The 14,060-nt window shown below is 53.9% G+C and overlaps 1 protein-coding gene across 1 annotated transcript in view; it reads right to left on the reverse strand.

The window, feature by feature from the left end:
* EPHB2 (EPH receptor B2) overlaps nucleotides 1-14,060 on the reverse strand; it is a 130,316-nt gene that overhangs the window by 16,861 nt on the left and 99,395 nt on the right. Inside the window, exons 6-7 of the mRNA XM_057381238.1 lie at nucleotides 9,150-9,274; nucleotides 1,866-2,028 (exon numbers count right to left, since the gene is read on the reverse strand). Coding sequence (XP_057237221.1) covers nucleotides 1,866-2,028; nucleotides 9,150-9,274 — 288 coding nt within the window. The remainder of the gene's footprint in view (nucleotides 1-1,865; nucleotides 2,029-9,149; nucleotides 9,275-14,060) is intronic.

Raw genomic sequence — 14,060 nt, forward strand, 5'->3', positions numbered from 1 at the left:
GCCATTATTAAAAGAACCTGTGAACAAGAATGGGTCCTGGGGTGCTGGCCACCCTGATAAGCTCACTCCGGGCAAAAGGCAGAAATCTATCCAAGCYCCCATCTCCATTCATAASACCCACAAGGTCACCAAAGTCACAGCACAGCCCTGAGCAAGGGCCACACTTGATTGCCAGCATGGTTTTACTCTGGGACAGTCAGGATCCTGCTCTGGGTGGGGCGTGTGTCCCAGAAGGAAGGTTGGATGAAGCCATCCCTTTTGGGAGGAAAGTTTAGTCCTGTGGGTGCRTGCTGTGCCTTGTCCTTGGCCTCGGGGCCAGAAAACTGGCTTGGCCTGTTTTATTTAGCAGCACAGATTTAGAAAATTAAGATATAGCTCTGCGTTTGTCATTACCAACATAAATTCAGCTTCCTCTGCACCCAGCTGAGCACACACCTCCCCACCTTCCCTCTGAGGTCTCCTCCAACTCGAATCATGCCAGGAATCTGTTATCAACAACCATGGCTGATACCAGCCAGGACTGCAAAGGGGACATGGGGCAGAGAGCAATAGGCCACCCTTGACTGGTGACTTCAGAGGCTCTGTGTCCTTAATGTTGGACACTAAATGTGATGGCCATGGCAATGACAGCTGTTCTTCCCTGGACAAGTCTGCTCTGGAATCCAGGATGTCATTCCCACAGGCACAGAGATGTTCAGGATACTTTTGACAAGGCCAGTGTTAAATATAATAACTTTCAAGCTGGTTTTATACAGGCAATGGCATTTCAAATCCATCTCCTATAAAACTATTATTAAAAACCATCAAATAATATCTGTAACACTTCCTAGACAACTAGTTGGAGAAAGTGTCAAAGAGAAAGGCAGAAGGGCTGGGCAGGGATTGGGGCACTCCCTGCATGGACCAAGCACCCAGGGCTGAACAGATCCTGAATATCAACACWGCCTTGAAGGGACTGAGAGCAAGGGGACAGTGCTGCTGCTCCTTCATCCTCACATCTCTCTGCACCCTGTGTGTCACCCTCATAGAGGTGGCTGCACACTCATCTTTGGTCATGGTCTGCACCCTATGTCACCCTCACAGAGGCACACTCACACTCAGTCATGGTCTGGATCCTGTGTCACCCTGACAGAAGCAGCTGTTCAGTCATGGTCGGGACCCTGTGTCACCCTCAGAGGCACATTCAACTTCAGTCATGATCTGGTCCCTGTGTCACTCACAGAGGTGGCTCCACACTCACCTTCAGTCATGGTCTGGATGCTGTGTCACCCTGACAGAAGTAGCTGTTCAGTCATGGCCTGCACCCTGTGTCACCCTCAGAAGCAGCTCCACACTCAGTCATGGTTTGGCCCCTGTGTCACCCTCATAGAGGTGGCTCCACACTCATCTTTGGCCATGGTCTGGCCCCTGTGTCACCCTCAGAGGCAGCTCACACTCAGTCATGGTCTGGACCCTGTGTCACCCTCACAGGAGCAGCTGTTCAGTCATGGTCGGGACCCTGTGTCACCCTGACAGGAGCAGCTGTTCAGTCATGGTCTGGCCCCTGTGTCACCCTCAGAAGCAGCTCCACACTCACCTTCAGTCATGGTCTGGCCCCTGTGTCACTCACAGAGGTGGCTCCACAGTCAGTCATGGTCTGGCCCCTGTGTCACCCTGACAGAAGCAGCTGTTCAGTCATGGTCTGGCCCCTGTGTCACTCACAGAGGTGGCTCCACATTCAGCCATAGTCGGCCCCTGTGTCACCCTCAGAAGCAGCTCACCCTCAGTCATGGTCTGGCCCCTGTGTCACTCACAGAGATGGCTCCACACTCACCTTCAGTCATGGTCTGGCCCTGTGTCACTCACAGAGGCACACTCACACTCACCTTCAGTCATGGTCTGGAAGTACATCTTGCCGCTGTAGCGGCCGTAGCCGGCCACGGTGCGTGCCCGCACCTGGAACACGTAGATGGTGCCAGCCTTGAGRTTCTGCACAGACACCGTGTTGGTGGGGCTCTTCACCGTGGTCGAGTTCAGCTCGCTCAGGTCCTGCAAGGAAACACAGATCTGCCATCAAAAAAATGATCTGCCGTCAGAAAAACCAGTCCAGAATCAGGTGCTGCGATTCTGGAAGGAGGACGGGAAGGAGAGCAGGGTGGAGAGATGCCCAGGGTGAGACCATGGATGTTTGATTCTTGGCATGGCTTTGGTTTGGGAGCAGCAGCTCAGAAGCTGAGCTGGCAAGTTCCAGTGAGGCCCTGAGATCTGCTGATGTGGAGTCACTGCACAGGACCCCCTGCACCCTCTGTGTGGAGAGGGCACCTCTGGCACGGGTGAGAAAGTGAGACAGGAGCTTTGGGGAAGGCCTGAGTGTGACTGAGGGTGTGACCAGGGGACACTGGTCTGGAGTGACATGGGTGGCACAGAGGGATTTCTGCTTTTCCCATGGGAACACGAGGTCAGAGTGAAACTCCCAGCAAAGAGAAAGCACTCACTTCTCACCAATTTCTGCAGTGAGTGCTGATGGACAGGGGGTAACAAAGGGGCAGCTGGGCAGWAGGAAGGTCCCACAGAATCACAGAATCAGTAAGAATTGAAAAGTCCTTCAGAATCACTAAGTCCAACCTTTGACTGTTCCCAATGTTATCACCAGCCCAGAGCACTGAGTGCCCCATCCAGGCCTTCCTTGGACACCTCCAGGGATGGGAACTCCACCACCTCCCTGGGCAGTCCCTGCCAAGGCCTGAGCACCCTTTCTATGGAGAAATTCCTCCTGGTGTCCAACCTGAACCTCCTCTGGCACAGCTTGAGACCATGTCCTCTTGMCCTGTTGCTTTTTCCCTGGAAGAAGAGACCTGGCTGCACCCTCCTGTCAGGGATCTTGTCACAGAATCATGGAATAATTTCAGCTAGAAGGGGACCTTAAAGCTCATCCAGTGCTACCCCCTGTCATGGCAGGGACACCTTCCACTGTCCCAGGTTGCTCCAAGCCCTGTCCAGCCTGGCCTTGGGCACTGCCAGGGATCCAGGGGCAGCCACAGCTTCTCTGGGCACCCTGTGCCAGGGCCTCTCCACATCATCCAAGCTGGCCCTGAACAGAGTTAATTCCTTTCTGTCTTCAGCAGCTGGTTGAGCAGTGCTCTGCTGTGGACCGTGGTAAGAGAGGGCCAGGCAGGGATGTGTTTCTTTGAGTGTGTGGCCAAACCAAGGGTGGAAATGTTGATGGCAAATCCTTCTGCAGGTACTGCAGGGGAGGTCTGGGTTAGGGACAGGGAGGAACAGGACAAGGGGGAATGGCCTTAGACTGAAAGAGAGCATGGTTGGATGGGATTTTGGGAAGAAATCCTTCCCTGTTTGGGTGGGCAGGCCCTGGCACAGGGTGCCCAGAGAAGCTGTGGCTGCCCCTGGATCCCTGGGAATGCCCAAGGCCAGGCTGGACAGGGCTTGGAGCACCCTGGGACAGGGGAAGGTGTCCCTGCCATGGCAGGGGTGGGATGAGATGGGTTTTAAGGCCCCTTCCAGCCCAACCATCCTGTGGTTCTGTGAAACAMCTGGGAGACCTCCACCATTAACAGTATTCAAAAACACTTTTCTCTTCAAAAAACTCCAGTATCAGTTTTACATATCTGGACTTGGTGCTGAAGGTTCCTGGTTATCACTGGGTCTCTGGTAATTTGACTGATGACAGTGAAAATCTCGAGTACAGACACAGACCAAGGAAAGATGAGCACACAGCAAACTCATGGCCTCGTCTTTCTGATCAGCTCTCAGCACTGCCTTGGACCTTTCCCAGGCAGGCCAGGAGAGAAGTAGGTCAGGAAATGTTTACAGAGCTCAAGGGCTTGGATGAATCCTGCCAGGCCCTTGGAGGGCACTAACAATACAGTGATTTTAAAATCATTTGTCCAAGTGTTTTGGAGAACCTCACCCTTCTCCTGGAGGACTCTAAATGGAACGTAATGGCCAAGTCCACGAGGTGGTTGATGGCCTGGGAAATTGATGTCASCCTGGCTGAGGAAGGTGTGCTGCCCTGCAATCCCAAACCATGAGGAAAAGGCATTTACACCTCTGCACCCTCCTTTATCGAGCCTGTTCTTTCTCCTTGGCATCACCTCTCCAAAACCTGCACATTCACCTCAAACACTTCCCCCCTCTCGCCCCTCTGGGCTCCTCCAGCAGGTCCAGGGCATCCCAGGTGCTTYAAAGCCCAAGTCCAAGCAGAGGTTGGTGGTGTTTGGGGCTTTTTTTCCTGATGATTTTGGTTTGAGTACGGAAATCCTAATTCAAAACAACCCCATCTGGTCCCCTTTTCCACAAGTCAAACTGAAGGTGAAACCAAAATCTGATCAACAAGGAAGAGTCTCTTGAAACAGGGGTAGGCTGTGAGAAACCCAAAGGGTTTGCAAAAATTGCTTCTAAAAAGTCATATTTTAAAAGAAAAAAAAAAGAAGAAGTAAAAAAGCTGAGTTAAAAATGTCAGCTGAGAGAAGTTGGCAGAGCTCCTGTCAGGCTGCACAGTGGCATCTGCCACAGGCCTGGGGACAAACACAGCAGGACATGGCCATGCCAGGGCTGYGTGCCAAACCATCACACAGCTGCATTTTGGGATGCCCACATGTGGAGCAGGGGTCTGCAGCCACTCTGGGGGCAGATCTGTGGGACCCACAGACCCTGGACCCTCACAGGGATCCACCACTTGTGGGGACAGCTCAAGAACATTTGTGTCCCCAGCCAGCTGTGCCATCAAACGGGACAAGAGGAAATGGACTCAACTTGTGCTAGGAGAAGTTCAGGTTGAGAATTAGGAAAAATTCCTGAATTAAAAGGGTTTTCAGGGATTGGCACAGGCTGCCCAGKGCAATGGGGGAGTCACCATCTCTGGAAGTGTTCAAAAATGAGATGCTGCACTTGGCAGTGTGGCTGGGTGGGCATCAGGGTGTTGGGTGAAGGTTGGACTGAATGATCCTGGAGGGCTTTTCCAGCTTGAATTTTTCTCTGACCTTCTGACTCTGGTGCCAAGAGCATTGGAATGGCTCTCCCAAGGCCACTGAGTCCTGGCCAGTGCCCAGTGCCAGCGTGGTCCTGGGCAGGGGCTGGGAGGGCAGGAAGGGCACCCAGGGCTGCCTGGCAGGGTTTCCTCTCCCTGGAATCACAATCACAGAATTAAGTTGGAAAAGCCCTTTGAGATCAGCAATTCCATCCTACGACCTGTCACCACACCACCTGGTCAACTAAACCTGAGTGCCACCTCCAGGGATGGTGACTCCAACTAAATCTGAGTGCCACCCCTGGGGATGGTGACTCCAAATAACCTGAGTGCCACCCCTGGGGATGGTGACTCTAAACCTGAGTGCCACCCCTGGGGATGGTGACTCCAACTAAACCTGAGTGCCACCCTTGGGGATGGTGACTCCAACTAAACCTGAGTGCCACCTCTGGGGATGGTGACTCTAAACCTGAGTGCCACCTCTGGAGATGGTGACTCTAAACCTGAGTGCCACCTCTGGGGACGGTGACTCCACCGCTCCCTGGGCAGCCCATCCCAGTGACCAAACACTCTTTCTGTCAGGAATTTTTTCCTAATGTCCAGACTAAACTCTCCTTGAATTTCCACCTCCTTGAACTCAGTTTGTCCCTGAACAGAGCCCCCTCCCAGGATTTGGGCAGTGCTGGGTGCAGGGGCAGATCCCCCTCAGGACAGGTGGGAAGCACCAGGCAGCAGCTTTGGCTCCAGGCTCAGGGGTTCTGGTGTCCAACGCTGCAGGACAGAGCCCAAAAAGTGACAGAATCGTGGGATCCCAGGATGGTTTGGGYTGGAAGGGACCTTACAGTCTTGCCCCAACCCCCAGACATGGGCAGAGATTTCCCCTGAGCCAGCCCTGCAGCAGCACCTCCATCCTTGGTCCAAACCCTTGGGACACCCCATCCTGGTAGTGCTGGGCTCTGGCCAGAAGCTCCTGGGCACCAGGAGAGCTCCAATTCCACCTTCACATCCACTTCCACATCCACCTTCACCCCCAAATCCACCTCCTCTTGCCACAGGTCACCTCTGCCCCACCCTTCAGCCCCTGGCCAGCCCATGGCCCTCCTCCAGCATTGCCTGGAGACATCACAGGGCTCCTTTGCCTCCTAAAATCTTTCACTGGTGACTAAATCGGGATGAATGTCTTCGAGCAATTACAAAATGGGCAACTTTGAGCATCATCAAGCCCAATCATTCTGCATAACGAGGAGAGCTAATTGCTCTTGGTAGTGCCTGACACCACAGCGGGTCCCCAGTTCCCACAYTCTGGGCTGAGTTTGCCAATTCCGGATAAAAACTGCTCCACCCTTTCTAAATGAAGACAACACAGGCTTTTTTTAATAAGACAAACGTTGGCAGGTGCCTCTTGGAAGTAAAAAAAAAAAAACACATTAAGGCGAGGGCTGGCGAGAGCAGCCACGTCAGGCAGTGTTTGTGCAACAATCTGCGCTGATTTGCTCCAACTCCACGTGAAAGAAACTCATAATGTTGCCTTTGTACAGGCACTTTTAATGGCATCTAAGAATAGCAGTGTTATAAATAATCTGTGAAAGGGAAACARAAATACACCTTTGTTTCAGGTATTGTGAACAGCTCTTTTCTGTCAACGCTGAAATAAATTATTCTATTTTTTTATTTCATTTATATCTTTATATAGAAGACAATCTATTCAAAATGAAGAGCCAAGGTGCTTTTTATACACAATATGTTTGCTGCTATTCTTCACTTGAGCTGTTTTCATGAAAACAAAATATAATTTTCTACCRGGGAAAAAAAAAATTCCACCAGAAACAACTTAAACAGCTCCAGAGATTTTTGCTGAGCATTCAGAAGCACATGGGACAGTTTGTGATGAAATATTTGGAAGGAAATCACCCCTGCACAGACTGGCAGCAGGGTGAGAACACACCTGGGATGTGTCACACACCACATCCAGCTGCTGGATTGATGGGAGGCAGGGGAAGAGCACACACAGCCAAAGCCCTGCTCTTTGGGTTTGTTCCCAGGGATGCAGTAAATGGCTTTTGATTGCACAAACTCAGCATTGCAAAGGCTGGACTAAGCTGGGGCACAGCTGTGCCCAGCAGCCAGAGCAGATCCAGGGTCCCTGGGCACAAACACTGGGTTAGGGACATCAGCTGGGCCTGCTTCAGACAAAGAATCAGCAAAAAAAAGGGCTCCATGGGGTTCAAATGACTCTGCCCTTCTGCTCTGCTCTGCTGAGATATCCTTGAAGAGCTGTCCCCAGCTCTGGGGTCCCAGCTCAGCAAGGATGTGGAGCTGCTGGAGAGTCCAGAGAAAGCCATGGAGATGCTCTAAGGGCTGGAGCTCCTCTGGATCCAGGCTGGGAGAGCTGGGGGTGTTCACCTGGAGAAGGGAAGGATCCAGGGAGAGCTCAGAGCTCCTTCCAGAGCCTAAAAGGGCTCCAGGAGAGCTGGAGAGGGACTGGGGACAAGGGACAGAGGGACAGGACACAGGGAATGGCTTCCCACTGCYGGAGACAAGGGTCAGATGGGATATRGGGAAGGAATTGTTCCCTGTGAGGGTGGGSAGGCCCTGGCACAGGGTGCCCAGAGCAGCTGTGGCTGCCCCTGGATCCCTGGCAGTGYCCAAGGCCAGGCTGGACAGGGCTKGGAGCACCCTGGSAYRGKGGAARKTGTCCCTGCCATGGCAGGATGGAGATGGGCTTTAAGGTCCCTCCCAACCCAAACCATTCTGGGATGATTCCATGGAAATAGCAGGACAGGGAGCACCTCAGCCCAGTGCTGTCCTCTGTTCCAGGCTCAGTGTCATGAACAGCCCTGACAGTGGCTTGGGCCACTCATCCCCATCATCAGGGACATGCTGTGGCCTAACCCTGACAATGGGACAGGAGTGCAGCTCCCTGCCAACAATGGCCACYAACAGCAGCACCAATTTTTAGACAAAAATTCCCTTTATTTACAGCCTCACCCAGAACACAGAGGAGAGGGAAGAAAGAGGGTGAGAGATGTAGAGAAAGTAAGAGGAAGAGAATGAACTCCCTGAGATTTTCTGCCTCTACACTGAGGGTCCCCAGGGAAAGGACCCCTCTTGCTTCCCAGATCTGTCTTGTTATCCACTCATCCATCTTGCCATGTATTCTGGGATCATTTCCAAGGGTCAAAATAAATGGCTGTGATTTATGCAATATAGGTCAGGACCTATTTAACAGCTTACAAAGGAGCCCCCCCCTCCTCCCCATTCTCCCTCTGGCTCTTGGTGATGAGAAAATAGGTCACAGGCAGGCAGTGGGGGGGATTAATCATTTCTTCCGGCAACTGCTGGGAAAAATATTTTCAGTTCCATTTAATCATAAAGCTTTTTAATTAGTTAGTTTGCAATTTATAATGTATAGCTTATAAGCTCTTGTGCAAGGGGGCAGGTTCCTGGAAGGAGAAGTCTCCTTCTTTCCATCTCCCCTGGGTTGCASGGATGAAGTTCAGCCTGGCAGGGCCTGGGAGCAGCATCCACGTGGTTCTCAGGTCTCTGAGCAGCCACTGGTGGGATGGACACCSTGGCACAGTCCAGRCTGAAATCCYKCTGCCTACCTGGGCAGKGAGGTTCTGGAAGGARCAGGTTCCTGAGGGATGGAGAACCAGAGCTGTGGGACCCTGTCACAMTGASCCTATAGTTCACCATGGACCTCCTGAGAGCATGGGGCATCTTCTCTCTGGACAAYATCTGGGCTCAGGGTGCTGAAGAGTGGCCAAACTCACCTTTGGTGTGAATGCAGGGACAGCCCTCCATAAAATCTGCAAGGCTGGACACCCAGTGAGTGTGCTCCAGCCTGGGACTGGWTGTTCCCTACTGTCCCCATCCCCTACTGATGCCCTAATATCAGAAATTAGAGCCTGGACCTTGGCTACCCAGCTCTCCCTGCAATGGGTCCACTTGGCACCAGGGCTGTGAAGATGAAGCTCCTCAGTGAACAGCACATTTTGTACACTTGGGCCACTGGAACCATTGCTGGACCCCAAAGGGTTGATGGTCACTGTCACCCAYGTCACCAAATGCAGCAAGAGCAGTCACCTACTGACCAACCAACCACTGTGCACCCTTCAGTGAAGCTCTGCACCCCCTCCTCTCCCCAAACCCTGTGGTGACCCGTGCTGAGACCCCTCAGTACCTTCTCGTAGTACTGCAGCTCATAGTCCAGGATGACTCCGTTGGGCTGGTCGGGCTGGGACCAGGACAGGGTGATGCTGTCCACGGTGCGGCTCACCTGGTGCATGATGGACACAGCAGAGGGGGCTGCAAGAGAGAGAATGGGACAGTCAGACACCTGCAGGGATTTTGGGGTGTCCTGTGCAGGGCAGGAGCTGCACTGGATGATCCCTGTGGGACCCTCATCCCCAGCATGAGAAGGGMAGGTGAGTTATGGCTGTTTGGATCTTCTGAATTCACTTCCTGCACTGGGGTGCTGCCCAGGGCTCAGGAGATCCTGGCGCTTGCTGTTTGTAAAGAAAAGAATGGTTCTGCAGAATTGGTAGTTGGAAAACACGTAGGACAGTGTCTCAACAGGAAAATGAGTAATTCCAAGGCAAAAGGAGCCCAGGGCTGGAGCAGGAACAGCATTGCTGCACAGGAAAAAGCCCCAGCAGCCCTGTACCATGCACTCCTCAGTGCCTGCCGTGGGGAAATCGGGGGGTTTGGATTTTTCCATTTGCACAGAGCAGCTTCCTGAGGCTCGGGCAGGCTGGGCCTGCAATCACACACGCCAGTCACGGGAGGAGCATCCAGCAGCAGGGTGAGCAGGCGATGTAAAGATGACCTGACAGACTGACAATGGCGAGCTGCCCGCCCCAGCCACAGCCCCAGCCCCAGCCCCAGCCCCGCACACGGCCCTGCCAGCACAAAGGGCACACACACAGCCCAGGCAGCTGCCAGGCCATGGCTGGACACTCGGCCAGGTGGGCACGGCGTGGGCCTGGCCATGCCACAGCATGGGAAAGCTGCCCAGGGATCTGTGGTGAGCAGCACACAGGGACAGAGTGGAGCTGTCACCTCTCTGGGGAGCTCCAGCCGCCTCTGCTCCGGTGCTGTCAGTGCCACAGGGGGTCAGGGAGATCATCGGGGTCTGCAGTGTCCTCCTGAGGGACAGCTCCCAGCTCTGGGACCAGGGACAGGAGCCAGGGAATGGCTGCAGCTGTGTTGGGAGGTTTGGGATGGATATCAGGAATCTAGATATCCCCCAGAGGGTGCTGGCACTGCCCAGGCTCCCCAGGGAATGGGCACGGCCCCGAGGCTGCCAGAGCTCCAGGAGCGTTTCGACAGCGCTGCCAGGGATGGACAGGGTGGGATTGTTGGGGTGTCTGTGCAGGGCCAGGAGCTGGATTTGATCCCTGCGGGTCCCTCCAGCTCAGGATATTCTCTGACAGCAGAGCAGCTGACACCCCTCAGCCTCGCTGGAGGGCTGACACCCAGGGGTGCCTGTGCTGCCTCCCCTCCCCATGTGTGTGCCCTCCCTGTGCCCAGTCTGCTCTGACACTGCCAGCACAGAGCTCACGTCACTGCGGGGCCAACCCAGAGCTGCCAGCCCAGCCCAGCCCAGCCCAGCCCAGCTCAGCCCAGCCCAGGCCTGGCACATCTGCCAGCACAGAGCTCACCCTGCAGCAGCTGCAGGGCACGGGGGTTGCTCAGCACTGGAAAGTGGCAGCATGAAAGCGTCCCCATCACTCGTGTGCCAGGCCAGATTGGTGCAGAGGGGGCTGCACTCAGATGGGCACTCCCCAAGTCCAACCCTCACAATATTTCACGGAAGAACAACTCCTCTGACAGCTCTGAGCAGCAGCCTGCAGGAGCAGAGCCCAAAGGAAGGCACCTCTCCCCCAGCTCCAGGCTGGCTGCCCTTGGCATCAGGGGCAGTGACAGGAGCTGTGCCAGCTGGGATTGCAGCTGCAGGACTGTGTCCTGCATGGCCCCAGCGTGTTCCTGCACATCACAATGGATTTGCACAGAGCAGCTCCTCTCCAGCACACCGACTGCAGCCATTTCTCTGATCCACGTCTGCCTGCTCACTGCTGCTTTCCTGACTCACAGCACTGCAGCTCTGGGGATGTTCAATGTCTGGGTGCCAAGGGGCTGGGCTTGGATAAAGCAAGATTTGCCACCAGTTTGGTAAAGCACCTTTGGGTGCTTGCTTTGGGTAAAACACCAATCTGCCACTGCTGCACCATTGCCCTTCACCTGCCTGGGTTTCCCCACTGCTGAAGGAAATCGTGATGTGGATTAACCTCAGCAGTGTTGTTCAGCTCCAGCTTAGCCCAGGAGAACAAAACTAGGACAGAAGAGAATTTCCATCCCTGGAAGTGTCCAGGGCCAGGCTGGATGGGCATGGAGCCCCTGGTCTGCTGGAGGTGTCCCTGCCATGGCAGGGGGTGGGATGGGGTGAACTTCCCCTTCCAATCCAAACCATTCCAGGATTCTAACAGATCCTGAGGCCAGTCCTTCCATCATTTCTGCTCAAGCCGAGCCCCATTACCCACCAGCCTGGAACCCTCTGTGTCACCTCACTGTCCCCTTGCTCCGTGGCACTGCTTCCCTCCCACCTTGTCACCCCAGTCCCACCGCTTCAGGCCACATATTTCCAAACTCCTGGGAACAGTTTCTCACACTGGCACGAAGACAAAGCACAGGTAACATTTCTGGAGCCTGTCAGCTCTTGCCGGAGCTCGCTGCTTCCTTGTCGACACAGATTCCGTGGGACATCTGCGCTTCTCAAGACAAACATCTCTGTCTCTGGGGACGAGGCTCACAAGGAAATGTGGCCAAGCTGCAGATGCCCTGAGGGAGGGATGGCACCGGACACGGGGAGGACACAGCCCATGGGGACTCTGCCACCTGCTCTGGGAACTGATCCCACTCACACACAGCCAGAGCTGTCCCACCACGGGACTGGGATTGCCAGCATCCCATCATTTACATAAAACTACTTCAGGACACGGGCTGGGTACACTCAGAGCTATCCCAGCACACCAGGATTTAGATAAAATATTCCAGGACAGGGATCGCACACAGCCAGAGCTGTCCCACCACGGGACTGGGATTGCCAGCATCCCATCATTTACATAAAACTACTCCAGGACACGGGCTGCGTACACTCAGAGCTGTCCCAGCACACCAGGATTGCCAGCATCCCATAATTTAGATCAGACTATTCCAGGACATGAGCTGTGTACACTCAGAGCTGTCCCAGCACACCAGGATTGCCAGCATCCCATGATTTAGATAAAATATTCCAGGACATGGGTCATACCCAGCCAGAGCTGACCCACCACGGGACTGGGATTGACAACACCCCAYGATTTAGGCACAAGTTCAGTGGCCTCACAGCTGGAGATGCTGCTCAGCTTCAGGATGGAGATCTCTGAAATGTTCTTCTTCCAGTTCCACACACTGCACCCCAGCCTGGGAGCACAGGATTCCCCAAGGCATCTCCTGCCTCTCCTGAARGAGCTGGCCAAGCCAACAGCTCCAGCAGGACGCGTGTGATGCACCCACTGCTGGTCCCTGGTGACCCTGCCCTCGTCTGGCTCAGCAAAAGACCCAAATGGATGAGGTGGGGCTCATCTAACGAGCTTAATGAGGCAAATGAGCTGCACGGTGGGAGGAGGCAGCTGAGATGAACAACTACAGCAATCTCAGCGTTTTTCCTGCTCCTGGGGCAAGGGAGAGGCTGTGGAAGGGCAGGAACCTCCCACTGCATGTCCTCAGTAACTGCTCCTCTTGCCACAGACACCCGGGGAGTGCACAGAATAAAATCACAGAAGAATAAAATCAGAGCAAGGTCTAAGTCAGAAGTGACTTCTGGATGTTTCTGGTCCCACAGGCTGGAGAATAATTTCAAAATCAGATAATTTTGCTCAGGACTGTGTACAGATGAGACCTAATGAATCTGATCCCCACGGATGGGGATCCCATGGTATCTCTGAGCGCCAGCCCCCAGCTGCCTTGCTCTTATGGGGGAGAAAATTTCCCTCACATTGCACTGGAATTTGCTGGTTGTGTTTTGTGGACATTTCCACHGTCATCTCCCTCGATGCCTGAGCCTCCTCCTGTCCAGGCTGGTCTGTCCCAGCTCTCACCTCTTGTGCTCCAGCCCCAGCCCACCCTCACTGTCCTGCTGGACCTGCACCAGTTTGTCCAGTTTGCACAGGGAGCCCCAGCAGGGATTCAGTGGCCCAGGTGTGGCCCCACAAGTGCTGAGCAGACAGGAGCAAACCCTCTCCTGGGTTTTTTTGCTAACAGAGCAAATGTCACAATGCCACAAAACACGGTCCTTGTCACACCCTGCAGCCAGGTGAGGGCTGGGGTGCACAGAGAGGCTCCCAGTGCTGTGAATCAGAAAGGGGTGGCACCAGATGTCTGAGCTGGAAACCAGTTTGGGGGAGTCAGACCTCAGGGTGACACTGCCAGGTCCWGTCAGGAGGAAAAGCTTCAGCTGGATCCTGACACAGCGCCCAGGCAGCTGACTGAGCCCTGTGACACACAGAGCAGATCAGACACTGAGCATCCCCGCTCTCAGAGCCTTGATCACCCTCACATGTCACTGGAGGTGTGAACAGAGGCAGATTTATCTCTGTGGGGTCTCCAGGGCGAGGTATGTGCCATCAGTGCAAAAAAAAAAACAAAAACCCAGACCTTCATTCACAGAATTTATTCTGTGGAAAACCTGCTCCTGACTGAACGCCCTGAGCCTCAGSTTCATTTGATCTCACAAATTTCACAGAATATTCTGAGTTGGAAGGGATCCTACAGCYCTGAAGTGAGTGATCCATATGGGGATTAACCCCACACCATTGGCATTATCAGCACTGGGCACTGAGKCACACCCAACCATTGCAGCCCTTGAAAATAAAAGCACTTTTCTKCATCCTCTTGATCAGGGATGGCCTCAGATTGCTCACAGTGGAGCCATGTGGCTTCTCTGAATCACTGGAGAAATAAACCACTCCAAAACCACCCCTGGAGTGTAAAAGAAGCTTAATGGAAATCCACTCATGTACAAAGGCAACGTGTCCCTGCTGAGCTGTGCCAA

The sequence above is a fragment of the Malurus melanocephalus genome, unplaced genomic scaffold (genome assembly GCF_030028575.1).
Source record: "Malurus melanocephalus ecotype Western Australia unplaced genomic scaffold, MMel_1.1 scaffold_500, whole genome shotgun sequence".
Lineage (NCBI taxonomy): Eukaryota > Metazoa > Chordata > Aves > Passeriformes > Maluridae > Malurus > Malurus melanocephalus.